Raw genomic sequence first — 22,966 nt, 5'->3', positions numbered from 1 at the left:
TTAGTTTTTTGTCAGGGCAGGAAGAGGTTGGCTCTGAGGACGACGGGTGTGATAACACACAGGGTGATGATGACGAGGTTGGAGATCCCACTTACTGTCAACCTACAGTCAGCCAAGAGATGAGGTCAGCAGAGGAGGTGGAGGAGGATGCTAGTGACGACGAGGTCAGGTTGCGCCTTCCTGGACAGAGACGTAGTACTGGAAGCACGTCAACAACTGCATCCTCAAACACAACTCTGCCTCTGACCACAAGTCGTGGTGGCTCTTCAGGTCGCATGGGTGCTAAGCCTTGCATAGCCTGGGCATTTTTTCAGATCGATAAAGATGACCCAACTCATGTTATCTGTAACATTTGTCAGCAAAAGCTAAGTAGAGGCCAAAAAATACATAGTTTGAGTACTTCATGCATGAACCGGCACATGGATATGAAGCATAAGTTGCAGTGGGAAGCTCATTGTGCTACAATGCGGCCTAGCCGGCCGGGCCAACCACCGTCTGCCATATCTTGTGCAACCGCGGCCTCTTCATCCTCTGTGACTGGCGGGACAGCAGTCACACCTGTTTTGGGACGCAGACCTGCCACTTCTTTACCTGCAACAGCCAGCGTGATTGGCAGGTCATCATTTTCTTTGGAGGTGGAAACACCAGCTGGTGTTCAGCGCTGTCCGACATCGATAGCACCACCTTTGGATCAAGGCAACCTAACATGTCCGCCTGCATCTTCCTCACAGACTGGCAGTTTGCCGGGGACAACCTTCTCAACCCCGTCTAAGCACAACAGCCAACCCTCGGTCCCTCAGATGTGGACAAGTAAAAGACCATTTCCTCCTAGCCATGAGAAAGCTAAGAGGTTGAATTTCACCATCTGCAAGCTCTTGGCTACAGAAATGCTTCCTTTCTGCCTGGTGGACACAGAGGATTTTCGAGACCTTATGTCCGTCGCAGTGCCCCAGTACCAGATGCCCAGTCGGCACTACTTCTCAAAGAAAGGTGTGCCTGCGCTCCACCAGCATGTCTCACACAACATCACCGCTTCTTTGAGAAACTCTGTGTGTGACAGGGTGCATTTCACCACAGACACTTGGACGAGTAGGCATGGACAGGGGCGTTACATGTCGCTGACTGGGCACTGGGTAACTATGGTGACAGCAGGACAAGGGGCTGCTGTCCAAGTCTTGCCGTCTCCACGAGTTGTGCGTCAATCCTCTTTATCTCAAAGTTCCTCCACTGCTTCTGCCTCCTTAACCTCCTCTCGGTCCTCCACCTGCACCCAAAACCTGTCTGGTCATGCCACAAGCTTTCTAACTGCGCAGAAGGGATCCTGCACACCTCCTTACTATGCTTGCAGCAGGGCTCAACGTCATCAGGCGGTTTTTACTTTGAAATGTCTGAGAAATGTGAGTCACACAACTGAGGAGTTGTGGTCAGCTCTGGAGAACCAGTTTCATGAATGGTTGTCTCCACTGGACCTGAAACCAGGGAAGGCCGTGTGCGACAATGCTGCAAACCTCGGTGCGGCCCTTCGCCGGGGCAATGTCACACACGTGCCTTGTATGGCTCACGTGTTGAACCTGGTTGTCCAGCAATTTTTAGCCCACTATCCCGGACTAGATGGCCTTCTGCAAAGGGCACGGTCGCTGTGTGCTCACTTCCGCCGTTCGCATCCCGCAGCTCAGCGACTTACATCTCTACAGAAGTTGTTGGGCCTGCCACTTCACCGGCTAAAATGCGATGTGTGGAATTCAACTCTGCACATGTTGCAGCGACTGTGGCAGCACCGACAAGCCCTGGTGCAATGCGTTGTGATGTATAGCCTGGGCCAACGAGATCCAGAGGTGGGGCAAATCACGCTGAAGGAGTGGTCTCAGATCAGGGACCTATGCACCCTTCTGCACAGTTTTGAAATGGCGACGAAGATGTTTAGTGCTGACGATGCCATTATCAGCATGACTATTCCGGTGATTTACATGCTGGAGCACATGTTAAACAGAATTCGGAGTCAGGTGGTGGCACAAGAGGAGGTGGAGGAAGTAGAAGAGGAGGAGTTGTATGCGGAAGGGCTAACATCTGCAAGGTCCAGACGGTCGGCAGCACCACGGCGGCAGGCATGTAAGGGTGGGGGAGATGGTTTTACCAGGGCGCATGGTAGCAGCCAGACTAGTGAGGAAGGTGCAGGAGCCCAGGAAGAAGTGGAGGACGAACTGATGGAAGACTCATCAGATGAGGGAGACCTTGATCACATTTCTGTTGTGCGAGGTTGGGGGGAGAGGGCAGAGGAAGGAAGCATGACTGTTACCTCGCCACCAACACAACAGGGACTTGGTGCTCCTGGATGCGCAAGACACATGAGTGCCTTCTTGCTGCACTACCTGCAACATGACCCTCGAATTGTGAGAATTAGAAATAATCCTGACTACTGGGTTGCCACACTGTTAGATCCCCGGTACAAAAGTAAATTTGCAGAAATTATTCCTGCCATGGAATGAGATGCACGCATGCAGGAGTATCAGCAGAGACTGTTGCAGAATCTTACATGTGCTTTTCCCCAAAACACTAGTGGTGCACGTAGTGAATCTCACAGTTCCAACTTGCCAACCGTGGGACCGTCGAGTGTTCAGCACTCAAAACGTAACAGAAACACAGTATCTGCTGGTAACATCAATTTTGCGGAATCATTTCACCACTTTTTTAGCCCATCCTTTGCAAGGCCACAGGAGACAAGAAGTCTGACACATAGTCAACGCCTAGAGACGATGGTACAGGAGTATCTCCAAGTAAACATTGAAGCCATGACTGTGTCACTGGACCCTTGCTCTTTTTGGGCTTCCAATCTGGATAAATGGCCGGAGCTCGACACTTACGCCTTGGAGATCTTGTCATGCCCCGCAGCCAGCGTTCTGTCTGAACGTGTGTTCAGCGCTGCTGGTGGTGTGCTGACAGATAAGCGCACGCAGCTCTCCACTGATAATGTAGACAGACTCACGCTCATAAAGATGAACAAATCATGGATCCGAAACAACTTTTCTACCCCTGTGTCATGCTGGGGAGAGTAAAAGCTTTATGATTTGTTAAAATCACCAACCGTTTTAAGCTTTCAAATTACTAATCATGTTTACCTGTATCTTGGCTGGAAAATAATTTGGGCCTTGTAGCAGTGTGCAGTACTGATTCTATTAGGCCATCTATACTAAACTCCACCAGATTTAAAATTACTAATCATGTTTATCTGTATCTTGGCTGGAAAATAATTTGGGCTTTGTAGCAGTTTGCAGTACTGATTCTATTAGGCCATCTATACTAAGCTCCACCAGCTTTCAAATTAATAATAATTTTTAGCTGCATCTAGCCCGGAAAAGAGTGCCTTCTTGCTGCACTACCTGCAACATGACCCTCAGATTGTCAGAATTCGAAATAATCCTGACTACTGGGTTGCCACACTCTCAGATCCCCCACACTCTTCGATCAACCTTTTCATTTTATTAAAGAACAAAAAAATGGTCATTTTTTAAATTATAAGCATTAGCAGGTTATTAGAAACTGAAATCTAACAGTTTTCAACTCAAAACTTTATTCTAGGTGATGTTACATTTGCACATAGGACCCCTTGTTCGAAAGGAGCTTCTGAACTCTCTCGTTCATTGAATTTGTCAGGTTTTGGATGGTTTCTGCTACAATTGTTTTGCATGAGGACAGAATACCCTCCTAGAGCTGTTGCTTAGATGTGAATTGCCTCCCGCCATCATAGACACTCCTTTTGATGATGCTCCAGAGGTTCTGAATGGGGTTGAGGTCAGGGGAGCATGGGGGTCACACCATAAGTTTGTCCCCTTTTATGCCCATATCAGCCAGAGATGCAAATGTGTTATGTGCAGCATGAGATGGTGCATTATCATGCATGAAAATGATCCCCATGATTCCAGCCCAAAACATTACTCCACCTCCTCCTTGTTGGCGCCGTAGCCGTGTTTGCATGGGGTGTCCATCAACCAGCCATCCTCCACTCCATCAATTTGGACCATCGAGCGTTGCACGGCACTCATCGGTGAACAAAACAGTTTTGAAGTCAGTCTTCATGTATTGTTTGGCCCACTGGAGCCGTTTCTGCTTGTTCAGTGGATAGAGGAGGTCGACAGGATGGCTTACGCACAGCTGCAAACCTCTGGAGGACTCTGCATCTTGTTGTTCGGGGGACGTTGGAGGCACCATTTGCTTCAAAAACTTGTCTGCTGCTATGACAAGGCTTTTTTGCCGCTGCTCTTTTAACCTGACGTAATTGCCTGTAGGAAAGAGTCCTCAATTTTCCCTTATCAGCACGCACACGTGTGTACTGTGAATCAGCTACATACTTCTTGATTGTGCGATGATCAGGATGAAGTGTCTTGGCAATGTTGCTTGTAGTCATGCCTTGACCTAAACACTCCACAATTTGTTGCTTCTCAGAAGCCGACACATCCTTTTTCTTTCCCATTTTGGCAGAAAATGTAGGCTGCTTAATAATGTTGGACAGCCTTCTTAAGTAGTCTTGCCTTTCATTGGACACACCTGCCAAACTAATTAGCACAGGTGTCTGCAATTGCTTACAGTGATATAAAGAGCCCTGACACACATCACCATCAATGAGTTTAACTGACAAACAAAAAAATTCTTACCTTATCACTCCTAAACACTTTTTGCATAATAATTTGGAACACAGTGTACTTGTGCTTTTCCACAAAACACCAGTGGTTCACGTAGTGAATCTTACAGTTCTAACTTGCCAACCGTGGTCTGTATGGAGTTGTTCAATAAAGGGCCCAAAATTAAGATAACATAGACGGGAGAGGTCTCTATGAATAGGAATTCCTAAGTATTTGATACCCTGTGAGGGCCAGGCAAAGGGAAAGTTGGACTGGATGGAATCCTGTATGGATTTGGGGAGGGAGACATCGAGGGCCTCAGACTTCGCTGCATTGATTTTAAAATTTGACCATGTAACAAAGTGATCTATTTCAGCCATAACAGCAGGGATGGATATATGTGATTGAGTGATATATACTAGGACATCATCAGCAAATGCAGAGCACTTGTACTCGGTGCCTCCCAGCTCAATCCACCTAATATTGGGGTTATGGCGAATTGATGAGAGCAGGTGCTCTGTCACTAGGATGTATAAGAGAGGGGACAGAGGACATCCCTGCCTTGTCCCATTGGTGATTATGAAAGGTGATGAAAATGTTCCATTTATCTTCAGCCTAGGTGACGTATTGCGATACAGGGCCGTGATTTTGGCTATAAAAGGGTCCCTTAGACCCCTACCCCAAGCTTTTTAAGAGAATAATATATGGTGTGCCAGGAGACTCTATGGAATGCTTTCTCAGCATCCAACGAGAGTATCTAATTGCAAATTTTTAACTACATCTAGCCCAGGAAATACTTTGTGCCTAGTAGCAGTGTCTGCTAGTCAGCGGATTATCCCAGCTGTTAAGCAAGCTACACCACCTGTAGTTTGGACACTTAATTTTTTCAAAGGAAATGGTTCGGGCCCCCAGGACACTCAGTGAAGAGCATCGGGGAGGCACCCCAAGGCATAGGGGCTGGGACTGGCGGTAAAACGCCTTGCGGTGGACCGCCGAGCTCGATCCTTATAAAAGCATTTTAACTGCAGCAGCTTTAGTGGACGCTACTGGAGCTGGAATTACGCGGCTGCTGGCTTGAGACTTGCCCTCCAATAGATCCTTGTAAAAGGATTTAAAGTGTACTCATTCAAATTAGAGAGACAATTTAAATTAAAAAGATTAGACCTGCCTCCACCACAGGGGGGCTCGCTCGACCCACCAGCGGACAGGCTCCAGTATTGGGAAAGGGGGGCTGGCCATCAGGGTCCACCACGGCTCTGGCACAAACCCGGCGACACGGAGTTCGCACGGGCAGGAACGGACTGGCCGTGTCGGCTTCGCACTTTTTTGGTTTTAGAAGGGCATGACATGCCTATATCTGTGTCTCCCCCTCCTTTTACTCTTCCACCTCTTTTCTTTTCACATGACTATATGTGCTTGTCACTTTTCCATGTGTTAGTTGTGTCTTCTGAGCAGTTTGTCAGCTTTTGGACACCTTTTGAAGGTGTTTTCTATGTGTTTCTATGTGTTTTTGTTTGCCTGCCATTGGTGTTCGAAGGTGTTCGACGAACAGTTCGACGAATAGTTCGGCGAACATATGGGTGTTCGACGAACCGAACCGAACTCGAACACTACGGGGGGGTGGCTCAACACTATTTGTAAGCCAAAACCAGGAGTGGGTGATAAATACAGAAGTGGTGACGTGTTTCTATATTATACTGATTGCTCCACTCCTGATCTTGGCTTACAAATACGGATGTAAAATACTGACCAAATACTGAATGTTGCTTTAAGCAGGCCTTGAAATGAAAAATCTCCTTGCAGATTTTGGCGCCTTTTTTTTTATTAGTAAGCTTTCCAGGTACCATTTCATGTTTGCAAGGAGCTTGAAGTTTCATATCAGAACATTACATAATAAATAATTTGTTACGCAGTTTTTTTTGATTGAGACAACATGGCTGGCTTTTAAAGCGCAGCTTTTCATGTGTGGGAGTGAGCGTTTGGAGCAAGTTTACCCCTTCCTGACGCGGTCAATTTCCATTTTTGCACTTTCGTTTTTTCCTCACCGTCTTGTTTTCTTGCAGTACAAGTTGTACTTTTGAGTGACACCATTCATTTTATACAAGAAAAAAAATACAAGTGCAGTGAAATTGCAAAGAAAAAAAAGAACAAACAATTGTGATACTAGTTTTTGGGAATTGTTTTTACGGTGTACATTTTGTGATAAAAATTACCTCACAATATGATTCTTCTCATCCGTACGATTACAGCTATAGCAAACATGTCCAGTTTTTTTTTTTATTATTTTAGTGATGTAAAAATAAAACTGAAGTTTGAAAAATTTTGGGAATTGTGTCACCATTTTCCAAGGCTCGTAACTTTTTCATTTTTCAATCTATGGAACTGTGTGAGGGCTTATTTTTGTGGTGGCGAGATGACATTTTTATTGATACTATTTTGGCATAGATAAGACATTTTGATCACATTTTTTTTTATTGCAGCGACAAAACCCCCCGCAATTTTGACGTTTTTAATTTTTTTCTTTTTACGGGGTTTACCAATCGAGTTAATTATTTTTATATTTTGATAGATCTGACTTTTCTGAATGCAGCGATACCACATATGTATATTTTTAAAATGTTTTTATATTTAATAGGGGGTGGTCTGATTTTTTTTTTAAAATATTTTTAAAACTTTTTTTTTACTTGTAATTTATTAGTCCCCTTAGGTTACTGCGATCGTCTGATCCCTTGTACTATTTACTGCAATACCATAGTATTGCTCCATATAGTAAAAATCATGGATTCCTTTGCAAGGTTTCAAGGGACCTCAGGCTGCCATAGCCAACCATTGGCGCACTATGATCACGTCACTGGCGCGCCAATGGACATATAGATTCACCCCGTGAACCCACTCCATACAACCCCTACTGAATTGTGTCGTACATGTACGGCGGGTGTCAGTAAGGTGTTAAGAGACTACCCCACTCCAAATATAAGTGATGGCTATTATATACAGTGGATACCAGTCCTCAACTGCAGCGACCAGAGTATAGATCCATCCTCTCAGCTTGGGTGCAGAATGCAAATGGATCTGGCCTCTTTCTGCTTCTAGTGAACCCTGCGGAAGGAAAGCCCAAGGACAATACACTGCAATACAGAAGAATATGCTTCTAGTGAGCCCTGTGGAAGGAAACCTGAAGAACAACACACTGCAATACAGAAGAATAGCAGCATATTGTACCAGCCACCAAATAAGCACAGGCTCAAGTTAAGTGAGACAAAAAAAAAATGAAAGTTTTTTTTTATTTGTAAACAAACCATTCAAAATATAAAATCAACCCCTTTTCCTATTTGAAAAAAAAAAAAATAAACACTTTTACAGAGGCAGTAATACTAATTCTGTTTTGTTTTCTTGTATTTTATCTGGTTGAAAGTGAACACTTTAAAAAAGAAAATTAAAACTGACAGATTTGCTGTTTTTTTTGTCACCTTACCACCCCCCAAAAATTAAACAACAATGTACTCCAAAATGATACCAATAGAAACAACAGCTTGCCCTGCAGAGAATAAAAACCCTCACGTCGATGGGCAAAAAAGAAAGTTAGGGTATGTGCAACGTGAGTTTTCCCAGTTGAAGCAGCTTCAGACCACTGGCGGCTGTTTTTCTGAAAGAGCTTTGCTGGCGATTTTGCAGCGTTCTGGTGGAGGCTCCACTGCTGGTGTCTTTATTCTTTCATGTATAGAGAGTAGGCAGCTCCTAACCAGAAGCCGCCCGAAGAATGAGCTTGTCACTTCTCTTAGCTGCTTCAGGGTTTCCAAACACTGAAGCGGTAAAAAGGTACGACATATTTAACGTATGTGCCAAATTTGTAGGTACATTTTTACATCTAAAAATATATCTAAATTTGACATCAATTTTACTCACCCACAAAATAAAGTTATATCATCTTTACCACATAGAGAATGTTGTAAAAACAGAATCCAGAAAAGAATGACAAAATATTTTTTTCATTTTTCCATTCTACCCCAGAGATTTTTTTTCTGTTTTAATACATTAAGCTATGTGTCAAAATTCTGTCTTAATTTGTGCCAAAAAAAAACCTGTAATACATCTCTTGTACCACTTAGATTACATATTTGAGGTCTCATTCAAATTTCACTTTTCTTGTACTTGAAAAGAGTACTAATTTTTATCAATGTGCTGGATGAGATTTTCATCAGCTTATAGTCAATGTATCTGTTTTTTTACTATACGTGCAAATTGCCTCTTCAGAGAAAAGGAGGACTTGTACTCTATAGCGCCACCTATTGGAAGCAGCAATCCTACAAGTCACAATCAACCCTTTAACGAGTCGTGCAATATGACTTAGGATAAAAGCCAAATCAGAATCTCAATTTGCAGACTATACGTGATTTTATCATGTAAGAAAAAAAAGGTTTTTTTCCAAAGTTTCTCCTACCCAGTGCAATGTTAAAAATGGTCACCACATGTTTTTTTTTTCCAGATACATGGTTCGCAAAACAGCATAGACATGTGAACAGCACAATAGACTATAATGGGTACTTGTCCTAGCCTTGATAAACACGGATAGAACATATAAGTGAAAGACAGGCGTATGAGCCGTAGACTCAACAACAGAAGCATGCCGCTGCACCACCAGCTCTACCCTCACCTACTGTATCCTCACCCATCCCTTGTAGATTGTGAGCCCTCGCGGGCAGGGTCCTCGCTCCTTCTGTACCAGTCGCCGTCACGTTTTGTTCAAGATTATTGTAATTACATTTGTATGGATACCCCTTTCAAATGTAAAGTGCCATGAAATAAATGGCGCTATAATAATAAATAATAATGTGGCCTATCTGAAAGGGATTGTGGTTTGGCAACACCTAAATTGTAGTCTCGTGCCGAATTTGAGCTGAAATGTGGAGTAACTCGGTGGTCCAAAGTAAACCAACTATTTGAAAATGTCTAGTTTAAGTTTACACAGTCTAAAAATGATATGGCAAATAAAATTCAAATCGTCATGTAAAAAAACAAGCCCTCCTACATATATGTTGATGGAAAAATAAAGCTTTGGTTCTTGGAAGACTAATTAAAAATGGTAAGTGAGGAAAACATGGCTGTGGCGGAAAAGGGGATTGCACCACAAATAATTATTAGTTTACTCTGTTAGAGGATGCAAATTCTCCTGTGTCTCCATAGTGCCACTAAATACATGGTATGGCGCCCCCTGCTGTTCTTTTGATTCCCTTCCCATGTCTACCTCCTGTAATGTCAGAACTCACATGCTCAGCAATTCAATCATACAGCATTGATCCTCTTGTACATGGGCAGTAAAGTGTTCCCTGCTATTGTGCAGGCCAGGCTGTAGGAATCTACGCACTGGAAACGTCTTCTCGCTAGGCGTACTTGGCAGACGTTCTGAGATGGAATCAAAAGACACTTGGTGGGCGCCATAACGAGTACAGTGTGACCTCTCCAAAAACCACCAGAAGTCTACCCCTTATCAACACCCCCTTATACCCTGTGGCAGATTTGCAGTTCCATCAGATGTTCTGCATATTTGAGAAGATCACTTTATAATGCAATAATAAGATGGGTGGCCATCTTCATTGTAACTTCAATATCTAAGCACTGGAAGATTTTTAAAGGGATTGAAATCCAATTGAAAATGTGCTATTTTCTGGGTGATCTAATTGAGTAAATTCATCTTTAATACTATATAAAAACAGAAACTCAACTATGCTCTTAATACAGAGATTAAAAAAGTAGTATGTATCTACAAACACAATCCTAATATATGTATCCATTTCGTCTTCATTATTTTATAACAACATACAAATTATATAATTTTCTTTTCTTTTGTAGCAGTGTTTAAATCTGGTAAGTTTCATTGCTCCAACCTTATACCTACCTTTGGGACATCATGTATTTATTTTATTTGCTTATATAGCACTATCATATTCCACAGCGCTTTACAGACATTATCATCCCTGTCCCCATTGGGGCTCACAATCTAGATTCCCTATCAGTATGTCTTAGGATTGTGGAAGGAAACTGGAGAAAACCCACACAAACACAGAGTGAACATACAAACTGCTTGAAGATGTTTGCAAAACAGCACAGACATGTGCATATATATTATAGACCCATATAAATATAGGTGGCTAGATTTATTAATAGTCAGCCTTCAGTTATTATTGATAATGTTAAATTAAATACCACTTATATATTCAGGATCAGGATACAATCACAGACTGGGGTTTGATCTATCAGTTATGTCCTGTCTGTCTGTTTAGGGGTTTTCATACTGCTGATCCAGACATAACTGATGCAGATTCAGGAGTTTTGTGCACTATGGTCAGTGTCCAGAGCAGATTAAAATAATAAATAATAATAATAAATAAAAAGTAAAACAGACAAGCCTAGTATAAAGAGTGATGCAGCAGTCAGGGTTGCCAGCCACCTGCAGCACTGAGCAGGTCACAGCCCTCTCCTCGCCCTGGTGTGTTATGCCCTCGTCTTGCTGTCGGATTTGCTTTTCTTTTACATCAAGAAATCGTCTGGAAAGAAATTGAGAAATGTAATTTGCTGGATGGCGTCTAGAAGCAGAAGACATGAGCGCTGCTGCGGAGCCGCTCACTGCTGCCTATTGTCCTACAGAGGGCAGAGGTGCAGCATTAATTACTGCAGACATCAGAGCGGCGCTTCACCGCTGGAGGAGGAGCAGGCGCGGCCATGCCCGCGTGTGCCGCCAGGGGGCGCTGTGGAGCGCGGCTATTACTGCTCAGGACCGGGGACTCGGGGCCTTGTACTAATGCAGATTACAAATGTTATCAGCAAAGTGCAAATTGAAGAGCATTTCCGCCTCCTGCTGCCCTGGCCTACATGCAGATTAGAGAAGCCGGGCGGCGGTCCTCCGGGGGCTGCACTCATCTCCTGGGCATTGTCCTATTACCTGTGCTGCATTGTGTGCGCATAGATTGGGAAGGAAGCCAGGGGGCTGCAGGGCTGGGGGATTAGATGGAGGGACAGCTTGCCATAGACTAGCCCCACTAGCCACATATATGCCTATGCACCAGGCAGGGACAGTGCAGCTGATGTGCCCCAGACTCTGCACTCACACTGTGGGTGCCCGTGTGGGCACTGTGGACATGGTCACTGCCAATAGCAAGCACTCTGCAGTGTGGAGATCCCAAACTGCCGGCATCCATGGCAGCACCCCCCCCGGGCTACACAGCCCTGCAGCCCGGGGCCATCTGCTCCAGATCAGGAAACAACGTACACGGATGACCGTGATCAGATGGCTGCCCGTGCTACTGCGGGCAGCGAGGCCACTCGTGACAGCAAGCCTTGGCACATGCCACAGGCGGTGCCCACCAACCAAGCACAAGCGATTACACGCTGTAACTAGGAAGCGGTGCAGCAGCTGCGGTCACAGGATACACTGGATAATGCAGGAACCCCTAATGTGCCGGCGCAGAGCACAGCGCAAGTCCTGCCAGGAGCAACGCGACCCCCACAGCCAGTGGAATATCACGCGTGTGCACAGATATGTAGCTACAATGCCGTGCATATATATATTTATTATATAGAGCATAATATATACTCTGTATAGTACAAATATATCTTTATACTCTATATGATATATATACATACACGTGTGCAAAAAAATATAAAGTTTATTTGTATATATTTTTTTGCACACGTATATAATATATATAAATAATTCTATTTTTTTCATGCTTGCATATATGTATAAATAAATAACTCTGTATATATATATATATATATATATATATATATATATATATATATATAAATAAAATACAAGCACACAAAGATATACAAATTAATATATAGCAAAGATCTGCTGACCTAACATCATAAGATGTGATACAAAAAGGAAACAGATATAATCACTGCAATAATCAGACAACTTGCCTGATTTTATCACTATTCTAGCAGCGAAAATAACTATAACAGAAAGAGAATTATATTATCTCTCTTGCTATGTTTATATACAAGTATGAAAAATATTTTATATAATGTGTGTGTATTTAGAAGAAATTAACCGAACAGGCCACACAACATGAAATACAAATCGTCTAAACATGAGATTTTCTATTTTTATTAAAAATCCACAAATTCTCCACATGTTTCCTTTCATACAGTGAATGGTCTAATATGCACTGGAGGTCACACAAGCTTAGGCTTAATAATAACAATAAAAGACGTATGAGAAATTTAATATATAAAGAAGAAGCAGCTGGGAACTGCATATTTGACCATAAAATTTAAATATTTTGGACTTTCTTTAAGGACACAAAAATAAAACCTGTCTGGGTCTCTATAAGCCATTAATGAACGCTCAACAGGACTAAAAAGTATATCAAATGTTCGGCAATGGTGGCACATACTTGTCTATGGCGTATTTGTGCTATTAGGTTATTGTATTTGGCACCTCACTTTCTTGTAGCCTTCTGTAAACTATCACTAGCACAGTGTAGCACTCCCCTTCCAGTCAGTCCCTTCCATCCACACAAAACTAAACTAACAAGAATGAATCATTTGGTTGATTGCTCAAAACGTTTTTTTCTTTTTTTTCTTCTTTTTTTTTTAGATTTCACAGAGGTTTCTAAAAGTGGATTATTACTAAAAGGTTAGGCTCCTGAATAGAACGTCATCGTACGTAAACAGTTGACTGCTTGAGTTCCATAGTCTGATTTCTCCAGAGGTGAAGGTGGTCAGTCAGTGGCAGGCCTGGCAGCAGACCTTCATGGTGAGGATACTCGATTGGTGTCAGTAGCTTGTCAAGGTAGAAGAGTTGATGCTGAGGGCTTTCCATTGTTGTATGTGATATTTTGGCTAATAAGAGTTGTGTCCCACCCTTGTGTTCAGGTGACTACTAGAATATGACTGCTAGTTTTAGGTCTCCATAGACATTCTGAAGAACAATGCTGTTGCAGTCCATGATTCTCCAGCTTCTCCAGTTAGTTTTTATTCTGCAATGCTAAATTCTGCGCTTCCACTACTTCCATTGCATTCTGGTCATTTCAATCCAAGTAATGTAGTGGATTCAGAGGGGGCTTATCATATAGGGTCACCAGTTCTGTACAGCACAGCATTGTCAGGAGAGATTGCAACTCGGTCCATTGTTCAGAAAAAGCTACCAGACTGCAGCCTCATTCATTTCTGGTGGATGTGACAAGTGATTCCCATATGTGGCAGCCCCATTAACTGATAGAGATGAGAAAGGGGGGCTCTGACCGAACACCTCTGCGGACATGGAGTGCATGGAGCCGGGCAGGTTCGGCTCGGGGCTAGGAGAGTCTCCTGGAGGGTGGGACATAATGTCGGTGAAGCGCTGGGCTTCACTAGATGGGTGATGTCCAGGTAAGGGGTGCTCCATTGCGCCCAGTGGGGTCCCTGCAGGTCCAGAGGAAGGAACAAACGGCAAATCTACGGGGGTCTGAGCTTGTGATGAAGGGGGTCCTTGAGGAAAGAAGTCATAGTTGCTTCCTGGCCCATAATACTCGCTCTGGTAGTCTACAAAAAAAAAGACATGATTCATAAACAAAAGGAAATCATTTTACATAAGTGCAATAAATCAGTCTCTCATTGCCCTGGAGGAAGGGTAAGCAGCTACTTGTGACCAGGACAAGAAAGGTGTCAGGATACATGATATCCAAGAGGAAATCCCAATGAAAGGGAATGTGAAGAGGAGAAGAATAGTGTCACTAAAGGTACGGGCAGGGCTACCAGGTGCCACAAGGCCTCAGTATCAGGACATTACATGTCACACGCACAAAAAAATCAACTAGTGAAAAAAAACATAATTCCTAGTAGATCATCAGAACAAACGACATTACATTCCTAATGATTTGTAAAGAGTTAGCTGCGGCTTCTCAAAACAATTATTGCTTGTAGAATAATATTATTATTAATAATAACAACACTAATATTATTATTATTATTATTATTATTATTAATTCCTCAATAGGATTAGAATGAAGCACGCCCGGCAAATAGCAATCCAACTCCGCTCCTATATAATGACTATTTCACCTGACTGTCGGCCGTATATTATATTGTATGATAGAATAATACAGGTATTAATACCAGCAGCAGTTGTATCAGTAATAAATCATCGGGTGACATTGCGGACATCCGAATTCTACATAGGAAAGTCTGCAACCTCAGCCTGAAACTTTCCAGATGAAGACTTTGTAGCTTTGTCTGGGATTTCCACGTTCCTTACTTCTAGCATTAATTATTAACACACTGCTTCATGCATCACAACACAGGGATTTGTGGAGCTTTTCCTGCTCTGATCATTTTCAGTGATAAGGAGAAAGACAGTGCAATTAATATGGAAATACTCGGCTGTAGTGGAAGCCACACGGGCCACAACCTGCAGCTGCTCTGAACAGTATTAGTATCAGCAATGCGAGGGTATAATAAATATAGAAAATATATAGATTATATACACACACATTATATATACACATACACACATTATATATATATATGCACACACATACGGAGAGAGAGTATACATGTGTGTAATATATATATATATAATTATAGTCTAATATAGTTATTGTATATATATTTTACGCATACATTTATATACATGTATACACATACATACAACATAAATACACACATATCTATCTATACATGTACACACATTGTATGTATATATATAAATAATTATACGCACACATTATATAAATATATATCGATAGATATATTATACACACACAAAAATATATAGCAGTCCAATTAAAAAATGCAATAAAAGTCTTCTCCCCTGTACTATCTGATGTACTTGTCGCTCCCACATCACTGGAATTTACCCACCTCCGTAAAACGCGAAAGGTCCATTGGGGATGAGCTCCCCGGGCTCCAGGCGGTCCACCAGCGGTCTCATCCTCCGTGGGCTCCGGAAGAAGGCGTGCCTCCGGGCCCCCAGGGCGCTCAGCTGCTTCATCCGCCTCTCCTTGGAGCGCCTGTTCTGGAACCAAACCTGTAATGACAGTCTCCCGTTATTTCATCATCATCATCATCATCCTCCATGGAAGCCGTCAGCATGGCCATCGCTGAGCCAACACTCTGCGCTGCTATTCCTAATCACAGACCCGTTCCCCGATAAAGGTCTGCTATATTGGGGGCACATGGAGGCATCTATGGCATGGTCTCCCCACCCTGCAGGAGGAGAATAGATTCCAGGGGTAACAGAGGAGAAAGACTCGCTAGAGATCGATGGTGCCTGCAGTTACTTTTAATGTCCAGTAAAACAAATCTACTTGTAATAAACCATTTAGTACAAATAACATCAGGACTCTCCTTTTTGTGAGCGGTTCCCCGGTGTCACCTTTGCTATTGGGATCCCATTCCTGGAAGAGGGCAGACGTGTAGAGACAGCAGGTAAGGTGAGGGTCGGCCTGCTGCCGTGTAATAGGGGGCTCCACAGCATTTACATGACAGAAGGCTGCATGTGGAATACTTCTCCAGAAGTGGCGAGTTTGGAGCTGTGACTATAGATAATGCTGCTTTACATTTCATTTCCATATCATTACTGACATCAGGGTTTGTTTGTTTTTTATTTTTTTTGCCTTTCATCTTTGAGCTCGGATTCCTAGACTACAAGGTTTAAAACAAGAAGATTTTTTTTTGTTCTCATGGTACTGGTTGATTACTACTTCTATCTAAATCATCAGATAAATACTTCTGGTCTATTGCTTAAAAAAACCCATCATAGTCTGCAGTGAAAGTGAATCTAGGTGGATCCATGTGTAACATGCTGTAAGGTGAATGGGACCAACACTGGGGACAATAAGCGGTTGTGTTGTAGGATCTCACATTGTACAAAGTGGTGGAAGGGTTGGAAAATGGCACATGTGACTAATAAATGGTGCATATGGCAAATAATTAAAAAAAAATGTATTTTCTATGCTACTTCTACTTTGCTGAACATTTTACACCGATTTTTTAAAGCAAAAAAATGCTGCAAGTCTTTGATGGATTTTCTAACTTTCGCTGTCCACACACCTCTGTATAGACGGTTTCCAAATCTGTGGAGGTGGGTCGAAACAGTGTCTGGGACCCATAATACATTTCTCCTCATGTTGAGCTCCATTTTTTTCTTTGGGCAGTTTTATAATAAAAATCTCCCATGATAGTAAGAGATTCCTTACAATCAGAATGTATAGCATACGAATTTGCTCAGTGGTGAACACTGTTGAGATCCCCAGATTAATGCCAAGCAAGGAGTTTTTATGTTCCCTCTGTTTTTATGTGGGGTTCTAAGCATGCTCAATAGGAATTTAGATTATGAGTTCCATTGGGGAGAGTGATGAAAAAAATATTCATATTCTACAGCACTTTACAAACATTATCAGACAGCAGAGCCCATAAACTATAGAAATTGTTTTAGATATTGGTGGGGTGCTACTAGTGAGAGCCCACTCATGATACATATATGCCATATCCTGCATGGATATTCCTTGAAATTTTCAGAATGGGAAAACTCTTTTAAAGGGAATATGTCAACAAAAAAGGACCTACTGATTAAATCAGTTTGTGCTATTTTTTACAAACTTTTGGCAATGTTTTTTTTTTCATATCATAAGCTTTCTTTGAAATAAAAATTAGAAATCTTGCAATTTTCACACTGGCCACAAGGGATTTTTTAGACTAACTTCCTGTTTCAGGGAATCCACATGTCATTTAGCGGCAATGAACAGACTTATAGCCCATTTTTGATAGCAAAGCCTCTAACCAGTGTGTGCAAAAGGTCAGCTTTGAAATCCCCTTTTGTGATTGGTGGATCCTGTGTTATCAGCAGTGTATAGAGGAGTTACCTGTTATTGTAACCCTGTCTCTACAGATGATGAATCTTGCTGAAAACACTTCCTGAAAGGACTGGAAGTATGAGTCTAAAATGTCCCAGATGGCAATGGTGAAAATTGCAAGATTATACAACTCTTTCCACTTTTTATTTAATAAGACTCATGGTTAAAAAAAATGCCAAACTTAAACCAAAACAATAACAAATTGTAGCAAATAATCCAGTTTTAAGCTAGAAGTAATTTTCTGATGACACATTCCCTTTAAGTATCGGTTCTAAATATTTACAGGCATCAGTTGTGTACAGTTAGCTGTTTTATGCCTGATCCAGATGCAACTGATTAAGTTGTGCACTGTGTGCATTACACCAGCCTTGATAGCCAGGAAAACCCTGCCTGCAACATTTCCCTGCCTAGGATAAAGGAAGAGTTTTCCCATATCAGTTTTTCCCTTTTGCATTTTGTACTACACTGGAGAGAATTAGGATCCCAAAAATGTAGCAGATTATGTTTTTCGATGCTTCACTCTCACCTGCATTGAAGAACAATCACTTAATTAGAATATTGATGTTGATGTAATATTTCCTCCCTTTTTTCTCCCTCCTATTCACCCCTTCCTTCCTTAAGGTGTGATTTCACCTTAAGGCCATGTTCACACATTCAGTATTTGGTCAGTATCTGTGAGCCAAAAGCAAGAGTGGGTGAAAAATGCAGAAATGGGGCAAGTGTTTCTATTATACATCTCCTCTGATTGCTTCTCTCTTGCTTTTGGCTTACAAATACGGATGTAAAACACTGACCAAATACTGAACCTGTGAAAGTGGCCAAAGGATCTATTTGTTGCCCACTGATTTTTATTTTACCTTTTGTGATGAAAATGTTAAAAAGACTTTGAATAAATATTGAATTTGAAAAAAAAAAAAAAGATATCCTGACAGAATTGATTTAAGCTTTATCTATTGAATATGATTATTATGATGATTATTATTAATATTTTTGTTTTACATATTATGTAAATGGATTGGATAATTGATGTATAGAATGATAGCAGATTACCTAAGTAAGATCCTTTGACCTTGAAAGAGGCATACATGTAACATGCCTCAATTTTGGGCCTTGTTAGACTGACTACATTCAAAATTATAGGTCAAAGTTTTGTTAACTGTTTAACAATAAACATTAAACCAAAAACAAAGAGCGACATGTCAAATATCTCTAATTGTCATTATCAATATTGAACTGCATACAAGTACAAAGAAAGAAAAAAAGAAGAAGAATGCAGGTGTGAGTAACGTTATGCGTTTGTAGAAATAAATGTTAAAGGATCTGTGTGTTTCATTGTATATATTTTACAAAAATTACACATTAAAACAAGAACAAGAACTCTCCCCTGTTCCCTCCTAAATGTTAATCTTCATCTGCTCCTGCCTATTCATCTGTCTCCACATCCTCCATGCACCCAATAGCACACGGTAACTGCACTTAGATACTGGCTGATGACCATGTTCTACCTATCGTCTCCCCCTATTTCCTTATAGATTGTAAGCTTGCGAGCAGGGCCCTCACTCCACCTGTAACTGGTGAAATGTGATACATTGTATTGCTTTAATTGTACATGTCCCCGCTTAATTGTAAAGTGCTGCGGAATATGTTGGCGCTATATAAATAAATACAATTAATATTATTATTGTTTGAACTTAGGAGCCTACCCCTAGAGTGATAACACCAACGAGTTGACTTTCAGTCACCTTAAAGTGATTAGCCACTTTTTCTTTATTGTAATAAATGTGTTAAGAATATTAATTTTTGGCTCTTATTAACATATATAAATGACTTGTTCTCCTTATGCACTGGTTACTGCATACTCCCCATAGACAGTATAGCTTTACTGTTCTCAAAATGGCTGCTGATGGAGGGGCATGTGACCAGATCTGTCTATCAGCCTCCTCCAAAAACAAAACAAAAAAACAATTGCCATTTTACGACCAGGAGGTCTGTATGGTCTGTGCAGGAGGAGACCATGTAATACTTATATATTAGTAAGTGCCACAAAATCATGTCCCTGACACATCTGATAATATAAAGATAAAGCAGCCAACCCCTTTAACTGCTTATCCATATGATCCTCAACAATGGTGAAGGAGGCACCCTTCTGTTAATGCAGTTGCTCAATTTGGGTCACATTGATAACATTGAATTGAAGAGTACTAAATGTAAGAACGGGTCGGTACAAGTAGCGCCTTAATGAATGAGATCTGCGTTTAGCACTTCTACCATTTATGAGAATGGGATAGGGGGTTTTAGATTTTCAGGTTACAATGTATTGTTACATGTCTCTGTATTTTATTCTTTCATAGAGCTTTAATTTATGATTTATGTCGTATTATGGCTATTAGAAGGCCTGTATAAATAACACACAGCTTACTTTGCACATTTTTTTCCCAATAGCAAGTACGTGAAAATATATCCGAAACTTTGTGAATGTTTATAGATATAAAGAGCATAGATGACAAAAGGTAATCTCTGTATGATAATGCCCTTTTACCATTAGGAACTGGCACTCTGGGTTCTTTAAGAGCCTCATTTAATAAACCTTAAATTTGATTGTTAGGAATGCGGTTAATCATAGATTGTAAGCTTGCGAGCAGAGCCCTCACTCTTTTTGGTATCTGAGTTATGTGTTTTTCGGTAATGTCTTTATTGTCTGTACAAATCCCCTCTAAAATTGTAAAGTGCTTCAGAATATGTTGGCACTATAAAAATAAAAATTATTAAATATTCAATTATTATTTATCACATTTCATTCTAAAAATCTGGTTTTAAACGCCAGACCGCCTGCATATATTTGCTTATTTGCAGTAACTGCTCCTGCTTCCATGTATTCTGCCTGGAAATGATTGCTGCCAGAGAAGTTCCCGGGATGTCTAGCAGCATTTTGCTGTACATCTGCTCTCCATAGAACTCCTGGAGGGCATCATTGAGGGTCAGCTCACACCTTTAGTTCCCCCTGACAGATACGGTAATAATATGGAAAGCAACTCACACGTAAATGAATCCCATTCCTGTGATGGGAGACCATATTGAGCCAAAATTAAATCAAAACTGGGACATTTTTCAGAACTGACCTTACTTTGGTATTTATTTTAAAGGATGGGCAAATGGTAAAAGTCGTGTTTGTTGTTTCCAATATTTAGATTTTTTTTTTTTTAAGTTAAAGAAACAAATCCTCCCTGTAAGAAGCCCAGCATTGTCCCCCTCTGCCCCGCCATGTCACACTTAATTCATGTATGAGTGCAGCTGTACAACATACAACAGAAAACAAGCAAAGACGACTGTCTTCAGAAATGTCCTTGAGGAGTGGCATTAACATTGTCGGCTTCTTTATGCCGAACCAGAATTATTTCCTTTAAAGATGTTAACTCCTTACTAATAAGGATGCAGATATGTGTGTACATATGTGTGAACAAGATCCTCTCTCCATTCTGAGTTTTCACCTATCACATACAGTAGGCTCTCATACTTTCTATACAATGATGGTAGACAGGCCCTAGAGAAGTTGGAGCTGGCCTGCCCATATTATGCTCAAGTGCCCTCGTAGTAGGATTCTGGCCTTCATTTTCAGAGTCAGGGCAGAAGGGCGGCTGCCATTGGGTTCTGAATACTAGATATCGAATTTTCCACTCCCCTACTGCAAATATGCAAAAGATTTATCCCTAATTTTTTTTTAAATGCTCTAAATTATTTTTCATAAATAAAAATAAATAAAAAATCTAGATTGACACTATTGATAGATCTCATAGATTATAAGCTTATGAGCAAGGCCCTCACTGCTCTTGGTATATGTTGAACTATGTGTTATTCTGTAATGTCTGATATTGTCTGTACAAGTCCACTCTGAATTGTAAAGTGCTGCAGAATATGTTGGCACTATAGAAATAAATATTATTATGGTAAGCCACATCTGAATATTTTTTTTTCTAAATAGGCTTTTAAAAAAACCAAACAGGATAATAAAAAGTACTAGATGTTATATAAAGCGTACAGGGTATATGGTGGCCTGATACAACCAGAGCGGAGGCAGGGTCATGCAGAGTCATAGAGTCTGGGGGAGGGGAATCAATGGGAATGTCGGGCATGCGCAGATGAGAGGCGCTAGTCGTCAATCAGGAAAAGCAGATGGGGTGACACCAAGCCGGTAGGACACACATTGGTGCCAGTCATCTACCCTGTTCTCAGACTGAGATAAGACATGTCCTAACCATTTGTTATGGCTATGGTTCCACTCAAATATTAAATATGCAATTCTAGTACATTTCCACCATACAATTAAAGGGAACCTGTCATATTGAAAATGGTATCTCATCTGCAAGCAGGATGTTATAGAGCTGGAGGAGCTGATCAGATTGATACACAGTTTTATAGGAAGAGATTAAGTATAATTTGCTTATTACTTATTGAAATCCTTGGTGTCTGCAGTCACGAGTCCAGTGGGCGGTCCTATCCAGTGATTGACTGTCCTCCCTGTATAACTGCATGCAGATAGCTGTCAATTACTGAGTAGGACCATTCACTGGACTCCTACATACAAAGAATGGGGACTTCAACTAATAAATCACAATTCTTTCCTACTAACCTCTATCATTGTGATCAGCCTCTCCTCTATGCCTTGCTCTCCATAGATCAGACTGCATGTGCAATTGTGACAGGTTCCCTTTAATACCACAGCAATGTTAGCCAATTCTTACATTCTGATATTACTTCTATGTAATAGGCACTTTAGTGGGAAACAATGGAATTCATCCTTTGCATGTACTGTATCCATGTCCTGGCACATGCACTGCCATCTCTGTCCTGCGGATGTAGGTGGCAGCTAGCTGTCTACAGGAATGTCCCTGCCCCTGTGGAGACATGGCCGAGCCTAGGAGATGGCTGGATCCTGCTCACACTCCTGTCTGTGCACAGTGGACGGCGGAGGGGACGGATTTTCCTTTCCGGGTGCCTCTAGATGAAGCATTTAAGGCTTTTCGGTTTCCTCTTGCTTGGCTTTCCCGCTTTAGGTCAAGAATGATTGAGTTAATTCTTATTACCCTGACAAGATTACTCCTAATTATCCTCGCACTAAGGTTCTTCCAATGTAACCTCGTCTTAATGATCTTTTAACCCTCCATTACCCCCAGCTCTGCGGGTTTATAAACCTTTTAATAATCCCACCTCATTGTCATTCTTATTTTTCCATTAACCCCTCACATTTATGGTTATTAATTTCTAGTCCATTTGCAAGTTGATACCCCTGTACAATCCTTTAAGGCCAATAAATGAGGAGGAAGGAGGGGAATACAGAATTCTACTTTATTCTTCACAAGGCAGGCTGCAAGTCAAGGAGCCGCTCTCTGTACATTGCAGTCCTGCGAATATATATTAGATGTTCCTATTAGCACTAATTACACAGCAGATTTCTGTGGACACCAGACCCTTCTTGGGTGGATTTCTGGGCTGATATTGCTATTTCCCTGC

The 22,966-nt window shown here is 41.5% G+C and overlaps 1 protein-coding gene across 1 annotated transcript in view; it reads right to left on the bottom strand.

Annotated features, from left to right (window-relative positions):
* Positions 1-12,723: 12,723 nt before the first annotated feature.
* The window catches only part of LHX1 (LIM homeobox 1), a 14,972-nt gene continuing 4,729 nt past the window's right edge, over positions 12,724-22,966 (bottom strand). The window contains exons 4-5 of the mRNA XM_073666700.1: positions 15,465-15,630; positions 12,724-14,147 (exon numbers count right to left, since the gene is read on the bottom strand). Of these exons, the coding sequence (XP_073522801.1) occupies positions 13,768-14,147; positions 15,465-15,630 (546 nt within the window). The 3' untranslated portion in view covers positions 12,724-13,767. The remainder of the gene's footprint in view (positions 14,148-15,464; positions 15,631-22,966) is intronic.

This window comes from Phyllobates terribilis, unplaced genomic scaffold (genome assembly GCF_046119375.1).
Source record: "Phyllobates terribilis strain yellow unplaced genomic scaffold, ASM4611937v1 Scaffold_2__4_contigs__length_985480577, whole genome shotgun sequence".
NCBI classification, from domain to species: domain Eukaryota; kingdom Metazoa; phylum Chordata; class Amphibia; order Anura; family Dendrobatidae; genus Phyllobates; species Phyllobates terribilis.
Note: the sequence above shows the minus strand (reverse complement) of the source record. Positions and strands in the feature narration are given on the sequence as shown.